Here is an 18,461-nt window from a genome sequence, read left to right as displayed (position 1 = left end):
GCAGCAATTAAACAGAAGACGGCAGTTACCTTGGAGCATTTGCCATCATCTCATGATCTAATGGTTTTCTGTAGGAGGTCACTATCATTATACACATGGGAAGAAAAAGAGGCACAGAGCTGACAGCTGGATGGCTGAGAGTTCACATGTCAGACTGGGTCAGACTGGTACAGGCTTAAGGTCGCCAGCTCTTCTGGTGCACAAACTTACGTGCTGTTCTCCTAGGCACGCTGAAATCACCAGGGATCTTTGCTCTTCAAATTCAGTACAAAGATAGGAGTGAGAAGGGTGCAGGGAAGGATCCTTCCTCTCAGCCTGTGTATCTATAGCTACACTTGCTAGTATAGATAAAACAGGCTATGGACCGTTCACTGGCTCCAACAACCAGTGCTGTGGCCAGGGGCACATCCACACATACCTGTGTTTTATTCCACTCTCACCAAAGGGTGAGAACAGTCCCTGGCACACGCTATTCCCAAACTGTGCTTGGACGCTTTCTGGGAGAAAATTAGTCAGACAGGCCAAAGGTGTGCCAAGGATCCTGCTAACAACTAAGCACTCTGAAAAATAAGCCTTGGCCCTGTATTATTTATTGGTGCCACTGCAGCCTTACAAGCTAGAGCAATAAAGGTACTTGATGCCTCTGTCTCACCCCAGCCTCGTGCTCTTCTCACTTGTTTTCTAGGTCAACCTGCTATCTTCTTTTATGGGCCAAAAATTCTTAGTGGGGACCCTATTTTATGAGGTCATAACTAAATATATATTAATACTAGAGCACCAGGGATGCTGCTGAGGAGCCAACGTTACTATCTTCCCATAAACTTTTCTCACACTCAGTCTTCTGATTCCACTACTTTCACCACGTTTCTCTATTACTGCCAGCAAGGGTCGGTATGTGTAGTCTGTAAATACGGTGTAGTTGTAGAGGCTGGAACTACAGATACATATTGAATTATTGTAAAGTTTGCTAAAGGAAAACCTCACCCCAATCATTTGACTTTTATTTTGGGGTACTTCACTGCTGTTTTCTTCATATGCTTATATTACATAGTATATCTAGCTATATATATTAAACAATATATAGATACACACTATGTAATATATATACACTAAACAAAAATATGGCATAAATATTTACGTATTATATAGTATCTATAATTTGAATATAAATACAAAATATTGAATAATATATATTGTAAAATTAAACAGAAAGTTTTAATATTGTGGAGCTGGTTTAAGTGCCACTTACGGCAGGGAGGTAACACTTAAACAGTGCTGGCGTGAGTTCTCGTACTGTAACATCATCAGAGAAGTGTGAGAAGGCACAGTTCAGTTTACAGTTTCACCTGACAAACTAAGCCCTGGAGCAAAGGATTCCCTCCCTAACTGATCTCCTGCCACAGGTTTAAGCTTGTTCCCTGCTGGCTGCCAGCTTGGGAGATGTCTCATAATTAACCTGCAGGATGATATGTGTGTAGCTGACGACCATTCCACGCAATGCCGTTTCTATCGAACGTGTGAGATACAGGTTGCTCCCAGGTACCTCCTCTTCAAACACAAATACTTCATTATAGTCTTCTGCACAGAGCCCACGGTACTTAAGATGCAGCTGTATAAAACTCTTCATCTTGCCTTCACTGTGGGCTGCCTCAAGGGGCTATCCAGCTTTCTTCTCTCCCTCCTACACTTTCCCACAGCCTACCTTGCACTGGATCTTCTCTGATTGAAAAGTACTCCTGTAAAAATAGAAAAATCCTGATAACAAAGAATTTGCTTCAGTTTGACAAGTCATTTTTTTTACAGAAACCTGCAGTTACAGCTGATTAACAACAGAATGAAGTTGTATCTTCATTCACTCTCACTGCTGTAACTACAGAACAGAAATACATGCAGTGTCCTGAAGTTTGGTTATCCTTCTTTTTCCTGCACTAGTATGGATGGTCCCAAGCAGCCCACGATTCCACGCTGTAGAACATCCAAGCAGAGGAAACAGCCTCCCCACACCTCCATCTCCTCTTTTACTTCCCAAACAAGGGATTCAGAAACAAAGGCATAGGAAAATGACATCACATAGTAAGGAAGCGACAGTGTTCAGAAATGGCCTCTGTGCCTTCCCTGTTTGATGTTACTGCAGCATCTGGTAAGTCAGAACAAGCAACAGCAGGAGGCAGGTGAGGACACAGTTACTGCAGGTGGGAAATCCTTAGCATCTCAGCCATACTCGTGGAGGAAGCTACAGAGACAATGTAAGAGTTGCATGGAGGGATGGAGACCAGGACGGGGGAGAACAGGAGGACAGGATAACCAGTTTTGTAACATGTAGGTGTGGAATGCAATTGCACGCACAACTGATGAACTTACATGCCGAATTCGGTAGGTGTCCAATCACCTTATTTGCATTCCATGTTAATGTGATCACTGCTACTGGCATACATTCGCACATTTTCCAAATATATATTTAAAGATGCAATCTTCAGAACACGTCCTAGTTTAAACGGGAAAAGCTCAGGCTGAGAAAGCAGCCAAAACTTTGAAATGCTAAGGGTTCACCTCTTCATCAGTAAAAAAAAGGATCTTATGTCCAGTAACGACTGCATATTTCTGTGGAACTCCTGCTAGAAAAAGTTATAGCCTGAAAAAAGCAAGCACGTGGAGATAGGCAACGGGTGTGCATTTGCTTGAAGACATTTTATGTTGGCTTTATGTAGACCTTTATGAGTATGCTAAAAAAACAGATGCTCAGTCAGAATTCAAGCAAAATCAGGGTGTATAAAGCTTTTCTTCCTAACTTGCCTATGCAATCAGCTATTCAGAAAAAAAAAATCAGCATCTGTGCGATACAGCTATACAGAACCTCTAAAGAAGACAGGGAGAAGACATCACAACAACCTACCCCACGTTGGCAGCGTTAACTGCAGTGACTCAGAGAGCCTTTGGGCTGAAGCCCGTAAAGAATTAAAACAGCCTTGAGGCACTCCACAAAAATGCTGGAGATCCCGTGCAGAGTTACTGGAACTGTGGTAACAGCTGCTCTAAATTCAGAATCCTTGATCCTAAAAGCTCGCCTCGCTTGACCATCTTCACCGAGAAGCGGTGGATCCGTTTCTGTAAGAAGCCGCAGGGTGGCAGCGCTGCCGCACGCCGCCGGGAAGGCAGCCTGCTGGGAGGGAAACAAAACCCGCATTAACAAGCAATACTGTCACTGGCGTGCTCGCAGCCGATTTGAAGTGAGAATCTGAAATAATTAGTCTTGACAAGTGAACCTGGTAACGAATTTCAAGGATTACACTGAATCTAGCTGCGGAAAACACCCCAACTCAGAAGACTTCAAAATTTAAATTTAATACTGTTCCCCCTCTCCTCATCAAAGCTATTCTGCTATCACGCCAGATGCGGAAAGCACATAACTACAGAACCGCAGTTTCAAAAAATTGTCAATCCAGTGAATACTTTGCACTACACACATATAAATATATTTACACATACTTTTCATATAAAGACTGATGTGTCTTTATAAACCTAAAGTCGACCTGACAACTTTATTTCATTCTTCAATCTGGGTGCTGGGTCCTTAATTGGCCACACCACAGCCACATTCATTTGTTCGTGGGTTCCCAAGTGAAGCACAGCAAACAGCTCTTCCAAGAGAAAATGTAAGCATAGCTGAAAGGCAGTTCATCACAGGCTTGACTCCCTGCAGACAGCATAGGTGGGACAGTGCCAGATTTGGAGGACTGTCCTAGACAGAGACAACCACTGCCATCCCAGCCACCAGTGTCCCCTCCCATCTCTTCCCAAAGCATGTGCCACATGCCCACTTTGCAAAGATTAAACAAGCTGCATGTTGGAAGAGTGCAAAGCAGCAGTCTTTCTTTAGTCACTTTAACATTAAAACCACAAAAAAATGTGGAGGGCCGCAAAGCCCTCAAGGGACTTGGAAATATTCAAGGCTTCTCAGTCTCCTGCTCATATATTTGTTTCACTTGGGGCCCGTAGTCTGCTCACACACCAAGGCACCAGAATTTACTGCTGTGGATTACCTCTTGAGCACTAAACAACATTGCTTTAGATTAAAAAAAAAGTCTTTATGAAGCATTTTTAAGACAAGAGGCTGTGACCAGAATCCTGCCACACAGCAACACGCATATATGAAGCGGCAGTAGCAGCAGCACGTTGTTGCTGTTAGTCCTAACTAACGATGGCTGCGTCAAGAGCACTGCTGACTGCTCAGTTCAGTCAAAGTGTGCACAGGGCCACCAAGCCAGCAACCAAGGCGCATGTAGCAAGCTGAAGGGGTCTGAGGGCAAGCAGCCTCACAGGAACACCAGTAAGTGCCATGAACGCTCACATCATCTCACCCACAAACCACATGTTGCCCACTGCAGGGATGCTCTTTCCTCTATAAAGCTGCCATGTGTTGGACAGACCAAGGCAGAGCCAGTTGCATCAGAATAGACTGGAAAGGCACAGTTCTGCTTCATAAATGATGCAAAACACTAACTCCTGAATAACTTCTCTAATCTCCTTCACTGAAGAAAATTACACGGGTTCTACTTTTCTGTAGCTAAACCTGCCGGTTTGCTGGCTGAGGTGTTACCCCTGAGAAGGCGTCTGCGGTCGAGCCCCTGCCGGTTGGCCAAAGGCCGCCGTGGCACCGGGGCCTGCCGGCGGCAAGGCCTTGCAGAGTGGCCCACGGCGAGCCCCGCGCTGCTCAGCCGGGAAAAAAAAGTCATCAGAAGGACCGGAATCACCAGGGGGCTCCGGCTCCTCAGGGGCCTTTCGCGGCGGGGGCGGCGGAGGACGAGGCCCCGCCTCGCCTCGCCGGGCCTCAGGCGCCCAGGGAGCGCCCACACCGCCGCCACCGGGCCCCAGGGCCGGGAAGCAAGGCTGGCACGGTAACTGCCCGACCAGCCGGCGGCAGGGCGGCCCGGGGTGACCAACACCACCCGCCGGCGCCACCGCCCTCAGCCCGCCACGCCTCAGGGGACAGCAGACGAAAGCGGAAGTGCGCTGCTAGCGCAGCCCCCTTTCCTCCCCTCCTGCTACTGTGACTTCCGGTGGCCGCTCTAGCCGGCGCCGCGTCTATGCCCGCGGCGCTGGGGGATGTTTATTGTCGCGGGGAGTGGGCCCAGGACCCGGACCGCCGCCGGGGGCCAGCGGCGGGGCGCCTAGCCACCGCCACCCCGCCACCGCCCGCTCCCGCCCGCTCCGACAGACCGACTGCCCGCACGGTAACGGTTGCCGCCCGCCGGCGGGCCGCGCTCCTCCTCCTCTTCCTCTTCCTCCTCCTCCTCGCCACCGCCGCCGCCTCGGGGGACCCGGCCCGGCGGGACCTGCCCCCTCGTGTCCCCTCACCGCGCCCGCCCCTTCCCGGGGCCTGCCCCGCTCCCCGCCGCTGCCGAGGCGGCCGTTCCCCCCTCCCCCGGGGCGGGCGGTGCGTGGCCGGGGCCGCCGTGTCAGGGACGGGAGGGAAGGGGGGGGCCGAGCCTCCTCCCGGGGAAACGGCCCCTTCCCCGGCAGCCGGGGAGGCGTCCCCGAGGGGCGCCGGCCGCCCTGCCCTCGGGGTCCCGAAATAGCGGACCAGGCCCTGGCGGGTTCGCACCAGCGACGGCCGCTGCTGGGAACGGGGCCCGCCGTGGCCAGGCCGCCCCTCGCCCGCGCTTTGTTCCCCCTCTGTCGTCCCCGGGAGCTTCGGAGAGTGTTTGGGGGGTGGGGGTGGGGGCAAGAAACCCCCAATAATCTGTTCACCTGAGCGTTGTGGCAGTGGTGCGTGTCGGGCTTTGAGCGGGACCCCCGGGTGCGCGCATAGGAAGAGCGCTTCTGTTTCCTCACCCGGGACGCGCAAATGGTAAACGTTTGGCTGGGAGAGGGGTGAGAGGCTTACCCACCGTCTTAACGTATTTTGTAACGGCAAAACGGATTTTTCTTGCAATGTTTTATCAAGGTGGAGTGGCCGCCCTAACCTGTTGGTTCAGATTTTTACCATACTTATGACCATCTTCCACCTATCATAAAGACCTAAAGGATTGTTCTGAATGCCTGGCGCTCGACGGTAGCTGGATCTTATGAGAAAGAGGTGGCACTAAATTGGATGCAAGTGATTCTTGCTTTGACTATGACTGGATCTTTTTGACGATAAAGACTTGAGGAAAATGGCCTGTTATTAATTATTTAAGAATGCGCTTCCCGATGTTGTTCTGTACGCTGTTTGGCTTTATTCCCGCAACTGGATTTGTGTTGAAAGACCCCAGGTCTGTGGGGATGCAGTAGGCTTATCCAAGAGATTTGACAGCAGGATTGGGCGTTTGTGTCCTACTTGCTTATGGCATAGCCGGCATCGTCATTCTGTTTGTTAGTCTAATTGGACAAGTTCCTACTTTGATACTGGTTTTATGCATATTTGGAAATCTTCTCCTTCTCCAAAATACATTTGTTTCATTTCTGTAGGAAACAGTCATGACTGTGCAAATCTCAGAAGGTGAAATATTAGCTTCAGGAAGGCCTTTTGCTTTAGGGACAATTTAACTTGCCTGTGGAGCAGGGAGAAAGTAAAAATGCACCTCTCTAGCTCCGTGTCTGTAACTAAGAAAGTTGCTTAGATCAGAGGTTTTTCTGTACAGACAGTAGTAGCTATGTTGCTCTTGGTTCTGGGGAGTCATCCACCTACCAGTGGACCGTATCATATCTGAGAATTCAAAAGATTTCAGAGATCTGTCACCTCCAGCGTTTCATATGGACCCGTTTCCTGAGGGATTGAACACAAATCTTAAAAAAAATGCACCTTCAGTGGAAGGATGTACTCGACTCTGTCCCCGTTCCAGCAGGGCTTAATTTTAAGCGTTCTCTGTTCTCATATGGAAACCTCATATAGAAATTCCTGCTACTACTTAAAAAATGGTTTTCAAGCAATAGTTAGATGAATGCCTACTGGCGCAGAAGTGTCAGCAATCCCTTCAGCTGGGCTGTTGGAACTCTTTATGGGGTCAGTCAGTGGGTGACCTGCTTTGGAGCAAGATTAAAAATAACCGGTAGAAGTTGCTTATACTTAGGCTGCTGGTGAAAAAGGTGTTTGTTAAACTGTTCTGACATTAACGTAACCATTGTTAGATACCCCCCGTCTACTTTTATAGCTCTGAGATTCTTGGATCAAAGGTAGCCAAAAGCTTAAAATAATACTTTGTTTATATACCCCCATCCCAAGTGCCTTTCCTCTCTCTTTGATGATGATGGTGTGGTTGGTTTGGTTTGGAACTTTTTGAAGACAGACAGCACTGGCTTTTTTTAGATTGTAAGATTTCAGTGCAGGGTGTTTGTCTTCATGTGTGTTTATATAGTACCTAAAATAGTGTGGCCGTGGTCCTAACTGGGGATGTATGGGTAATGCTTTGTTTAAGAACTTGAGTGCTCATTCCTTCCTCCGAAGTATTTCTTATTCTGGGAAGTTTCTTTAGTTTCAGTGTAGAATATGTTACTTTACAGTGTCAAATATCCCTGAGTTAGCTTTTGTTGGTTTTATTTTTATGTTCATTATCATTCTTTACCTATTTACTTTTTCTTCCTTTCTCTTTTTTTCTTCTTAGCATAATATTCCAGAGGTATCCCTGAAATCTACATTGAAAAGAAAGAACAAACTTTTACTATTTCCTTGACAAATTAAAATAATACAAACCTTTAGAGAGATGTATTTAAGCTTTTTTTCTGTGTCAGGATATTGTGTTACTCTGGTGCAACAGAACACAAAATCAAAGTTGGCTAGGTTCTTGCGCTGGAGAAAGCTGAATGAAGTACACAATTTAAAAGAAATGCTGCACGTATAGACAAGTAAATGATTTTATTTTCAATTTTAGCCTATTACTAAATTAGCATTAACTGGCAAAACGTAATTTTGGAAATGAGATTTAAGCTGCTAAAATTTTAATGTTCAAATGAGAACAACTTCGAGCAGAACTAATCAACAAAGCCTAAGCTGAGTTCAATAAAATCAACTTAGGTGTTTGCAAGTCTAGAACTGGAATGAACCAGATGTTTGGTTTCTACTCAGTCTCTCTGTTCTGCAAGTGTAATGGCATTAATATGGGATGGTAACAGGTTTATATGTAAGGCTGTTGCTTGATCTCAAAATCTTTGTAAAAGCATGGGAGCATTATTTTCCCCATTTTGAAGATGGGGACAGGTCAGAGCTGCACAGCAGGGGTATGGTAGTATGTATCAGCTGCACACAAGATGAGAAAACTGGGAAAGAGGATGTTGCTTAGACCTCCTGTATTCCAGCTAGTCGTGCTACTGGAGATAGTATAAGTAAGAACAACTGCTCTCGCTCTCTCTCTTCCTTTTCACTCCCTGGTCCTTTCTCTCACTCTCTCCCTGGTCCTTCCTCTCCCCTCCTTATCTCTCTCTCCCCCACCTTGCCCTCTCAATCGTCCTTTCTCCCTCTCGGTCTTCCTTTTTTGCACTCTTTCCCTCTCTCTCTTCCTTTCTCTCTTTGTAATTTTTTAAAGATAATGTTGTTGTACCTTTTTTATTAGTTTTTTTTTTTTATGTTTAGCTTGCTTCTGTTCACATGGTTCCTATGAATTCAGATTTCTTTGAGACATCCCAAAGAAAGGTAGCAGGACACCTTTTCTCCAGATTTTTTTTCTTTCTTGTCAGTACAGTGTGAGGCATTAGAATGAACGCTTAAGGCAGAGGTTGTAACAGGTTGTGCTCACGCACTGCTTGGATAGAAGTATCCAAGTCTAGAAACATTTTGGTTTACCCAATATTTCTAAACCATTACTTGGAAGAGGTTAACATTGTATTTGTACACCAAATGGGAATGGGTATAGTCAGAATTGTTGAAACTTAGATTCAGGTTCTCAAGGAACGTGGGTAGTACTTGGCAGCAGCAAATAAAAAAATTTGGTAATTAATATTTGAAATGCTCAGTATTTGAGTGAAAAGTTTAACAGTGAAGTGCTTCTGTTAATGTAGAATAAAGGCAGTTTCCAGTATTTTTACACTTTATTCAGATACTGCTGCTACAACGGATTATGTCCCTTTTTAACTGATTGTCACAAAACATGGTCTAGAATATTAGCTGCAGCTCAAATTAAATTTCAGATTAAAAAGCTCCTCCCTAAATATCTGTTGTCTTGAACTTTCAGAACATGGCTAATGAAAATGGGGGCACATTACTGTAATGTTCTGTAATTTCTCTCATTAAAGTCTATGCAAGTAGATTGTACTTCTAACCAAGATACACTACAACTGCTGAAAGCATCCTTACTGACAGCTCCACAGCATGTTAATGCTCTGTAGATCCCCCTTTAATGATAGATCTTTTCCTTTTGCATTGTAACTGTCCTCTCTTTCGAAGACTTTTTCCTTTGTCCTGAATGAGCACGTGTCTTTTCTCCCCGGATCTGTTTAAGACAAGCCATCAGAGTTTTATGGGGACATTATCGTACAGGATTATGGTTTGCTGAGAGGTTAGCAGGGGTGTTACGCATGACGGTGTTATTATTCCAGAATGTAGAAATTGAGGATGCCAGCAGAAACTTGCTGATAATTGGGAGCCACTCTGATTGGGGATATCTTGTTTTCTTATATGGCAGTCATTCCTGTGTTCCAGTAAGTGAACTCGGCGAGAGCCAGGAGTTGGAGCCAGAGTGGAAAACAAATGCCTTTCTGAAGATACCATGGGTTCCAGCTCCTTGCTCTGTGCTGGCCCTGCCTGCATGCCATTCAAAATCTGTACATGTGCTATCTTTGGATCTGGTGCCATAAATTGCTAACCCAATCTGTAGTAGTCCATCAAAACCAGATGGGATAAGTCACTTCTAACTTTGAGGATTCATATAATTTTTCATTTAGAATTACCAAAAAAAAAAAAAAAAAAAGGGATCCAGGAATACTAATGAGTTACTGTTTGTTCTCTTCTTCTTTGCCTGCTTTCCCCCCAACCCCCACACATAGCCTTTACTTTTTCTGGTTTTTCTCTTGCTGTTTCTTCATCTCTTTTTTTGTGTTATCACCTGTCTTGCCTTGTCTTACATTGGAAAAGCCAACAATTTCAGAATAATTCTTTCAGCCGGGAACAAGCGGTACAGTGGAAGCAGCAACCATCACAGCAGTTGACCCAATACATTATGCGCATCTGCCTTGTAGTTTATTACTTCTGTATTATCAGTGAGTTGTAGTCAAAGATGCACCTTGAGTGCGTTCTCAATTAGAATCTATGGCATGATGATTAGGAAGTTGTAGTCAGATGAAAATACTGATTGTAATGTTAACTTGTATCTTGAAGATTTCTGATACAGAACGTAAGGCTGAAACATTTAAAGTGATAGAAATGCATTAGAGTCTGATACGTATATTGTTGTTCTTGATGCATAGCTTCCTGCTTCTTCCATGGCAATGAGCATATAAAGCATTTCCTATAGCTGACTATTTTTCTTTGATTTTGCTGTTCACTTTCTGTTGTGTTCATTTTGAATGAAATTGAATGAACTAAAATTTTAGACTAATAGGTAAAGATAATATCTTGGTCTAATATATGAATATAAGCCTCTCTCTCTTAGGCTATGCTCTACTTAAGCTACTTGTCCTCTAGCAAAACTTAAGATTTTTACATTCCTCTGCAATGAAAAATCCCTTAATGAACTACAGTATTTTTATGTAAGTCCTTTTCACTATACAGCAATGCTTTTCCCTTTTACCCCTCTCCCCAAATACTTCACATGAGATTTATTAGAGCTGTCCGCTGTCTTGGCTTTGGTATGCTTAGAGAAGAGGTGTCGGGCAGTCTCGGGCTGGGCCGAGCGGTAGCCCATCCTTCTCCCCCGGTTGAGATACGTGTTAGGAGTGTCACCTTCAGTGTGCACAGGCAGACTGGGCACTTCTTGGCTGCCTTAAGTTTGCTGTGCATGCACTGGGCGGCTGTCCTGTGCCTTCACACTTAGTCATGCTTTTCCTCAGAAACACTCAGTCTTACTCTGCACATACAATACATTAATTCTGTGCGGTTCCTGTGGGCAGTGCAGAAGGGGGTGAGAAGCCACTGCAGCTCAGCCCAGGCTGTTGCTGCCACCGGGACATTTGGTATAGCTCACGTGATGCTATTGTATTGGGAGAGGTAGGCCAAGAGCGCTGGCTGAGATTGGGAAGGCTGTGGTAGCAGGCTGTCTACAGGCTGCAGTTTGTGTAACCCATGTTAGTTCAAAGGTATTCAGCAGGCTCACCCGTTCCAACACAAATGTCAAGCTGTTCAGAATTATCAACTTCAGCAGTAAGAGAAGTGCATTTTCCTGAGGTGTCTAGTGACATCCTCAGATGAGCTGAGGAAAGATTATCCACTGGAGCTATGGAAAAAGTTTCAGTAATCTTTACTGTATCCTAACTTAGTGGGTGAGAGTTGTAACATATTTAACTGACAAGTTTAAATATTTTTTACATATATATGTATGTATGTATATACACTTTATTTCTGTGAAGACTGGCAACATGGCTTTAGACAAGTAACCTCTTATTTTCTAGCGTACAGGATGCATACACACATCCCTCCGTACGTGCAGTTACCTTAAATGAGTCAGAGCATAGTCACTTCTACTTCTTGTCTCGTTTTAAGGGACGGATGTATGCAAGGGCGTTAATAGGCAATTTTCTACTGGTATGTTTAACTTTATCATTTTCCTTTCTCAGGATGTGATCTTCATGGTGAGCTGGTGGGAGAACTGAGTTGTAAATCACCCCAATGGATGCGGACAGTGATGTTGCATTGGACATTTTAATCACAAATGTAGTGTGTGTTTTTAGAACAAGATGTCATTTAAACTTGAGAAAGATCGCATTAGAGGGAGCAAATGTGATATACAAGCGTGATGTTGGGGTAAGAAATTCAACATACCTCAATTATCTGTTTTTTATGAATGTTCCTTAAGCTAAACATATTTTGGCTGATATCTGTGTATGGTGGATGGAGGAAAACATAGTTTTATTTCTGTATTTCTGTTCTTGATAGGCATTTAGTTTGTCATACGCTAAATGTACAGTGTGGGCAGGGGGTGGATACTGACTGCAGCTAGAGAGGTGAATATTGCGTATAAGGTATGTGATGAGACCTGTTACACCTCAGGGTAATAACATAGATGGTTTTGTCAAGAAAATATATCCTGATAAGGAGTCAGCAATATAGGAGTCACTATAATAAGAAAAAAATTAGCACAATGCTCCTGGCTTTCAGCTTTTTATTTGGAGGAAAATACCTTCCTTTAATCTGTTTTGTGAACACTGAATCAGTGGCTGAGATATTCCATACTTCTTTTGCTCTTCTCAGGAGCTGATTTTTTTTTAGTTACTGAAAGAGATGAAGGAATGGTTCAAGGCTATAAAAAATAAAGTATTATTGGTGTAACAGTTGATTTGTCTAAGAGTTGATTCCTTCCTCCCCCCCCTTCCCCCCCGTTTGAAATTGAACTCCCACTAATTCCCAATTCTTTCACTTCTATTTTTCTTTTTAGAAAGTACTAATGAAGCTTAGGAAACCTAGGATTACAGCAACAATTTGGTCCTCAGGAAAAGTTATTTGCACAGGAGCCACAAGGTGAGTTCATGAAGATTCTTTCTGTAGTTGTAAATTCTTGTGTATTTTAAAATATAATGTTGTAAATGAAGAAGATGGCAAGAGACAGTACTTGCCACTGTTAAGATCACTCACACTGCATCACACATAGATCCTTGCCAAACTTATGTATTTGGGAGGAACTTTTCTATGTGAAGTGTCTGCCTCAGACTGAGTTGAAATCTTAAGCAACACCAGTTCAGCCTTCTGGGACAGCAGCAGGGAAAACTACTTGATGAAGAAAATCATAAAGATTTCATTTCAGAACTCTTTAAGAAGTCTATGTTTTTAGCCAGAACTTGAAACTTGGGAAGGGATGACCTTTTCTGAGGGATATCTCTTACTGTTTCATGAAAACCCACGTGAATTTAATCAAGTTATACAGTGTTGAGGGACTGGAAAAGAAGCAGAAGCAAACTCTCAGTTCAGATACATGTGAGACTTGCTAAACTCTTAACAGCTGAATTCCTTTAAGATATGTCTGCATTGTGGAGTAAGGTTAAGGTACAATAATACATATGCATACTTTCTGTATATGGTCTCTGTTCAAAATGGAAGATGATTGTTCAGGATGTTAACTCCAGATTACCCGTGATCATATTTGTCTCTTAAGAGTATTTAGTATCATGTATGATCAAAATACATCTTCAACTTCAGCTGGACCGAGTGCCAAGATATTATTCAAACAACGCATAAACAACTCCATTTGAATATCTAGATAGTTAAAATGTGATACGTACAGTAGGATAAAATTAAGGCTGTCCTTTTGATCATGGTTCATTCATTAAATAATTTCCCGTTCATTTTGTAGCTGAGTAGCTATTGTGGTATGTGTGCTCACAAATAAATACTCCATGTCTGCTAATGCTAGATTCTTTTCTTTCTTCTTTATAGTGAAGAAGAAGCTAAATTTGGTGCCAGACGATTAGCTCGTAGTCTACAGAAACTAGGTTTTCAGGTAATTCTAATGAAAGAGGACTTGTATGACTCAGTGCTGGTAGTCCATTTTGTAGAAATAAAGGAAACTAAGGGAGCATGACAGTTCTGCAGTAAGCATGTTTTCACTCAGATGCCCCTTTTGTGTCAGCATACGTTTTCCAGATGCTAGTTAAAGAGAAACTGGTTTATTTTGCAGATTTGAGTTTCATTTGGCAGCTCAGAGTAGTGCTTCTTCACTGGCTAATGAACAACAAAATTTGCTTAATAAATGAACCACCCACAGATGTTTCTTGGATAGAATTTACAGTATCTTGAAAGATTTATTTGGAAGAAGTGCTGAAGACTATAAACCTAGCTGTCATTTGATCATAATTTTCCCTCATTTCTGATGGAATAGCAGATATTTGTCCATCTTGTTAAGGGCAAGTTTGAGCCTCTTTAAGGGGGGGGAAGTGCTTCTACGTGATCAGGTTGCATAGTGGGAAATAAACCAAAGAGAATACTTAGGACATGAAACCCCTCTTTTTTCTGGGTTTGGGTTACCATTACCAGTCAAAAACACCACTTGCATTTCATAGTAAAGGTTGAAAAACAGCAACGTGCATGACTTAAAATGACATGTTGATAATACTGGAAAACTTCCTGGTAGTCAGTTGCACTGTTTACCCACAGTTTCAGTTTACGGACAGGCAATTAAATAAACTCAGTGGCTGTCCTTTGGCAGGGAGAGGCTCCCTTTGATTGTAGTACGTAAAGGCAGTGGTGAAAGGCTATCCTGGCAACGCTGCATCAGACCCAAGCAGAAATTGGACACTCTTACTGTTACAAATGCATACGTTAGACCCCGCCTCTGAGAGTTGGAATGGAACATTGAATCAGCGAGGTAAACAGTGCTTCCAGGGTGGACGCACCGCGTTTTATAATGAAATGCAGTTTGAGTGGAATATAATTTGAAGAGTAAATTGACAGTTGACCTTTCGTACAGATAAGTTGCTTCTAAAAAGTTTTGACTGAGGAATGGTCATTTTAAGTTTAGGCAACCTCAGAAAATAAAAGTTTCTCCAGTGATATTGGCCTCACTGACTTCTCAGCAGTGCATTTGTTTGTTTAGGAATTGTCTGTTGGCCATTTTATTGTCCTCTAAAACGGCTGTGGTAAAGAATAACTGAAAGCCAGTAGTTGGAGCTGGGTTTCAGAAAGTAACAGAGTAGAAAACCAGCTTGCCATACTGGCCACTTGAGATTTGAAGCAAACCAATTTTCACCTTTTTTCTTACTCTTAGCTTTAATGAAAATGGTGTATAGCAACAGGGCATTAAAGACATTTCCAAATTGCATACAATTCATGTAACAATGAAATTTAAGCTTTTTCTCTATTTATTTTGGTGTTCCATAAGCTATTTAATATAGTTTATTTTCAGTTTGGAGGTGTTTAGTACAGCAATATGAGTTGGTTTCATGTCTCGTTCTTAAGCTACTATAACCTTATAATACAACTCTGAAGTATCTAGTTCAACAGCTACTGTACCAGGGAAGGATAATGTAAGCGATTTGAGCCCATTAATACTGTTTAGATTCCTGTCTGAAATACATCAATTCCAAGGTTTAGTACTGAAATCACATCAAAATATTCTAATTAGTATTCTGGTTTTTTGCAGTACATGAATCTGCCTCGCTGTAAACTGGATTTCTAATGCCTCTTTTTCCCCTCTTTTTTGAAAAGGTAATTTTCACAGATTTTAAAGTTGTGAATGTTTTAGCAGTGTGCAACATGCCCTTTGAGATCAGATTGCCAGAATTTACGAAGAATAACAGACCTCATGCGAGGTACGGTAGGATTTTAAACAATTATAGTCTTGGTATATTTCTTAAGTTTTTCTTTTTCAGCTCTAGATCTATCTTCTTTACATTTTATTTTGTTTTCTAGTTATGAACCGGAACTTCATCCTGCCGTGTGTTACAGAATAAAAACTCTCAGAGCTACCTTACAGATTTTTTCCACAGGCAGTATCACAGTTACAGGTATTTTGATGTCAAAAATAAATATTTAACTTGTTGGGAATATTTAACTTTTGAACCGGTAGGTTTAGGAAGGAAGACATTTAAAACTGTCAAAAGATGCTGAAGGGATCTCATTTTCCAGTGCTAATGCCTGGTTTGTTTTTGAGTGAAAATGCCAGAAGAGTTGTAGAGAATATGTTGTTATTGGTAGATGCAAAAATTACTTTGAATATACAGTCTGGTTTTTATAAAAACAAAAGTGAGACAGGACTTGAGAATGCAGGTGTTTATTGTTTATGTCAACATTTGAATTTTCTTCCTTATTTTTTTCATCTTCATAGTGCTGTAAACTACACTGCATGTAGCATTAACATCCCTTTCATCAATACGTGTTTCCAAACTGGAGATTTATGGAAACATATAGGATAGCGTAGCATTTTGTCGTAACTGAAGTTGACCAATATTTGCAGTTCTTCAGAGTTGTGTTCTCTTCTGTTAAAGCTCAACTGAGAGGGAACCACCATCTGAATCACAGGCATCAGTGATTTTTCCCATGTGATCAGAGACGTGATTGTCCCAGATCTTGGAGATGCCATGCCATGTTTTTTTCCTTTCTCTTCCTTATTTTTGTTTTTCATTCTATATTATGTTTTCTTGTGAGGTGTCCACCCCATGTTTCCAGATACGAGAAGTCAGTTTTTTAGATAATACCTATTAAAATGGTACAGAACCAAAACCTATCACTTCAGCAGGAATTCTGTCTTGTGGCTGTTAGAGCTCAGGTGCTGGTATCAGAAGTTGGGTAGGGATTTTTATTTTCACATCTTAATTCCTCAACAAATACCTACGCTTTATGGGGAACCTTTCTCACACGGTACTGGGAGAAATGTTTCTTAAAGAAGACAAACTCCATCAGATTCGGTAATCTGAAAATACAGAGCTAAAAAGTATTTCAGGATTACAGTATATGTTCTGAACAGAGCAACTGGTCTAGCAAAAGCTAGAAACTAAAATAAATAAGAAGCTTGAGTATCACTGCAGTAATAAAAAGCTCTCAGTGTGTCTTGTCAGCCTCCTAATGAGATTTAGCCTTTCTGTAATATTATTATTTCTCCATATATGGGACAAAATCACTTTCATATTTCCAGAATTGTCCTTTCAAGTATAAAAGCAAATATGGTAAACACCAGCGTTTTTCTTCCTTCTCATTTACTTGTTACAGTGAGTTTGAAATATCTCAGACCTCTGTCGGTTTTGTCTAGGCCTTTCTTCTAGGGAAGAAGAAATGTCCGCAGTCTTACACTTACATTTCTTGTCCTAAAAATGTTTTAAATTACTTTTCAACCTAACTGAGCTCCCAGAGTACACAGGCATCAAAGCATGTGATAATTTGCTATTCTCATTTATCTGCATCACCAAACTTTTATCCAGAGTGAATTTCTTCTGGTATGTTACTGCTCGCTTATTTATAATATTCATGGCATAAAATGGTCTAGTACCATTAGAAGGCATCGCTAGTTCATTCTTCCTTTTCTTTCCCCAAATGCTCGTAGATCATGTTAGATAACCTTCAGATGCTTCATCCTGAGACAATAAGAGTTCCCTGGATTGCAGGTTTTGTCCTGAGATCAATGGTGGAGCCATCTGCAAAATCCAGACTAGAAAGTAATAATCTGTAATTTTCAAGCATAAAATAATCTTGCTCAAAACATACTTGGGTTAAACCCAGCATTATTTAGCAGTGGTTCTTGTTTGTAGGTTTTTAAAGGAAAAGATGACAGTGGCTAGGCTTTGAGTAATAGAAATTCCTAGAAAATTAGCATAAGTATTTCTTTTACCTCTGCCACTCAGCCTCTGCCTTCTTCTCTGGGCTGACTGTTTAAGCCAGTAAATCAAAAAGCACCCAGGTTGTTAGGAAATTAAATAATAGTATTATTTGTAGTCTAGCCATTGACCAGTGTAGAACATCTTGCAGATTTCATTCGAGAGTCTCTTCTTGTAAGTAAAAGTGATCAGAGGAACACCTCCTTAAGTTGGGAGAAATGGGGGAGAAATTATTTTTGTCTGCAGTATAAAGTTGTGGTAGCTAAAAATATTAAGGTTATTTTAAAGATACTATTGTTGGTTTAATTTCTGACTCCCTGATTTTTCTCTTCCTACTGCTTTTTTCTTTTTTTTAATGTGTCTCAGGGCCAAACGTAAAGGCTGTTGCCAGTGCTGTGGAACAGATTTACCCATTCGTGTTTGAAAGCAGGAAATAAATTTTATAATTCACCACTTGATGGTTAGGTTCCCTAACCAAGCACCTTTAAAGACTGCTGCACATTGGACTAAAAGCAAAAAGAAAAACTGGACCAACCGTAGTAGAGGAATACAGACTCTCGTACTTGCTCATGGCCACAGTATAAACTCCAGTTCTTTTGGATTTTACTCTTACAGTGCTGTATTGTAAAAACGGAAGTTTACAAGATATGAAATTGCTGCTTTTAAAAAGACATTCTATTTATTTTTGCAGTAATTTCTGTGTATTCATAAGCAAAGCTGTCACGATGTGCACTACCTTTAAAACATTTTTTTTTTTTAGTTTGAGCTTGTGTTTTATTTGTGAATAGTCTTTTACATTTTTGTATGCTGAATATTGGGCACCAAAGAAGCTGTAAAACTTATCTTTTTCACCTTATGAATGTGCACAAATAAAAGTTTGGAAAATATTTCTCTTCATACCTGTTCTGTTATATTCCTTTCCCTTTTTCTATTACAATTAAAACTGTATAGTTGCCAATTAATTTGAAACAATGTAAGAATAGTCTTTTGCTGATACCTTCTGTTTCTATTTGTAGTATGTGTAAAACTTTGTGCGTGGGTTAGACTGAAATCTATAGTAGTTACGTATGTTTATCGGAGGATGAAATTTGGTTTGTTCC

General features: G+C 41.9%; 1 protein-coding gene and 1 long non-coding RNA gene across 4 annotated transcripts; one reads left to right on the top strand and one right to left on the bottom strand.

Annotated features, from left to right (window-relative positions):
• Positions 1–985: 985 nt before the first annotated feature.
• On the bottom strand, positions 986–5,040 carry LOC135312592 (uncharacterized). Of its 2 annotated transcripts, none has more exons than XR_010372199.1 (2): positions 2,362–5,040; positions 986–1,736 (listed from the first exon to the last, which is right to left on the bottom strand). It is a non-coding gene; the product is annotated as an uncharacterized LOC135312592 (long non-coding RNA). The 2 variants fall into 2 exon arrangements; XR_010372200.1 differs by having other exon boundaries at positions 2,894–5,040.
• Positions 5,035–18,248, top strand: TBPL1 (TATA-box binding protein like 1). 2 transcript variants are annotated; one of them, XM_064447244.1, is made up of 7 exons: positions 5,035–5,231; positions 11,680–11,866; positions 12,498–12,580; positions 13,493–13,556; positions 15,260–15,363; positions 15,464–15,558; positions 17,728–18,248. In XM_064447244.1, the coding sequence occupies exons 2-7, from the start codon at positions 11,732–11,734 to the stop codon at positions 17,796–17,798; spliced, it is 552 nt and encodes a 183-aa protein (XP_064303314.1). In that variant the 5' UTR covers positions 5,035–5,231; positions 11,680–11,731; the 3' UTR covers positions 17,799–18,248. The 2 variants fall into 2 exon arrangements, with proteins under 2 accessions (XP_064303314.1, XP_064303315.1); XM_064447245.1 differs by lacking the exon at positions 5,035–5,231 and adding an exon at positions 5,299–5,848.
• Positions 18,249–18,461: the final 213 nt, after the last annotated feature.

This window comes from Phalacrocorax carbo, chromosome 3 (genome assembly GCF_963921805.1).
Source record: "Phalacrocorax carbo chromosome 3, bPhaCar2.1, whole genome shotgun sequence".
Classification (NCBI taxonomy): domain Eukaryota; kingdom Metazoa; phylum Chordata; class Aves; order Suliformes; family Phalacrocoracidae; genus Phalacrocorax; species Phalacrocorax carbo.
Note: the sequence above shows the minus strand (reverse complement) of the source record. Positions and strands in the feature narration are given on the sequence as shown.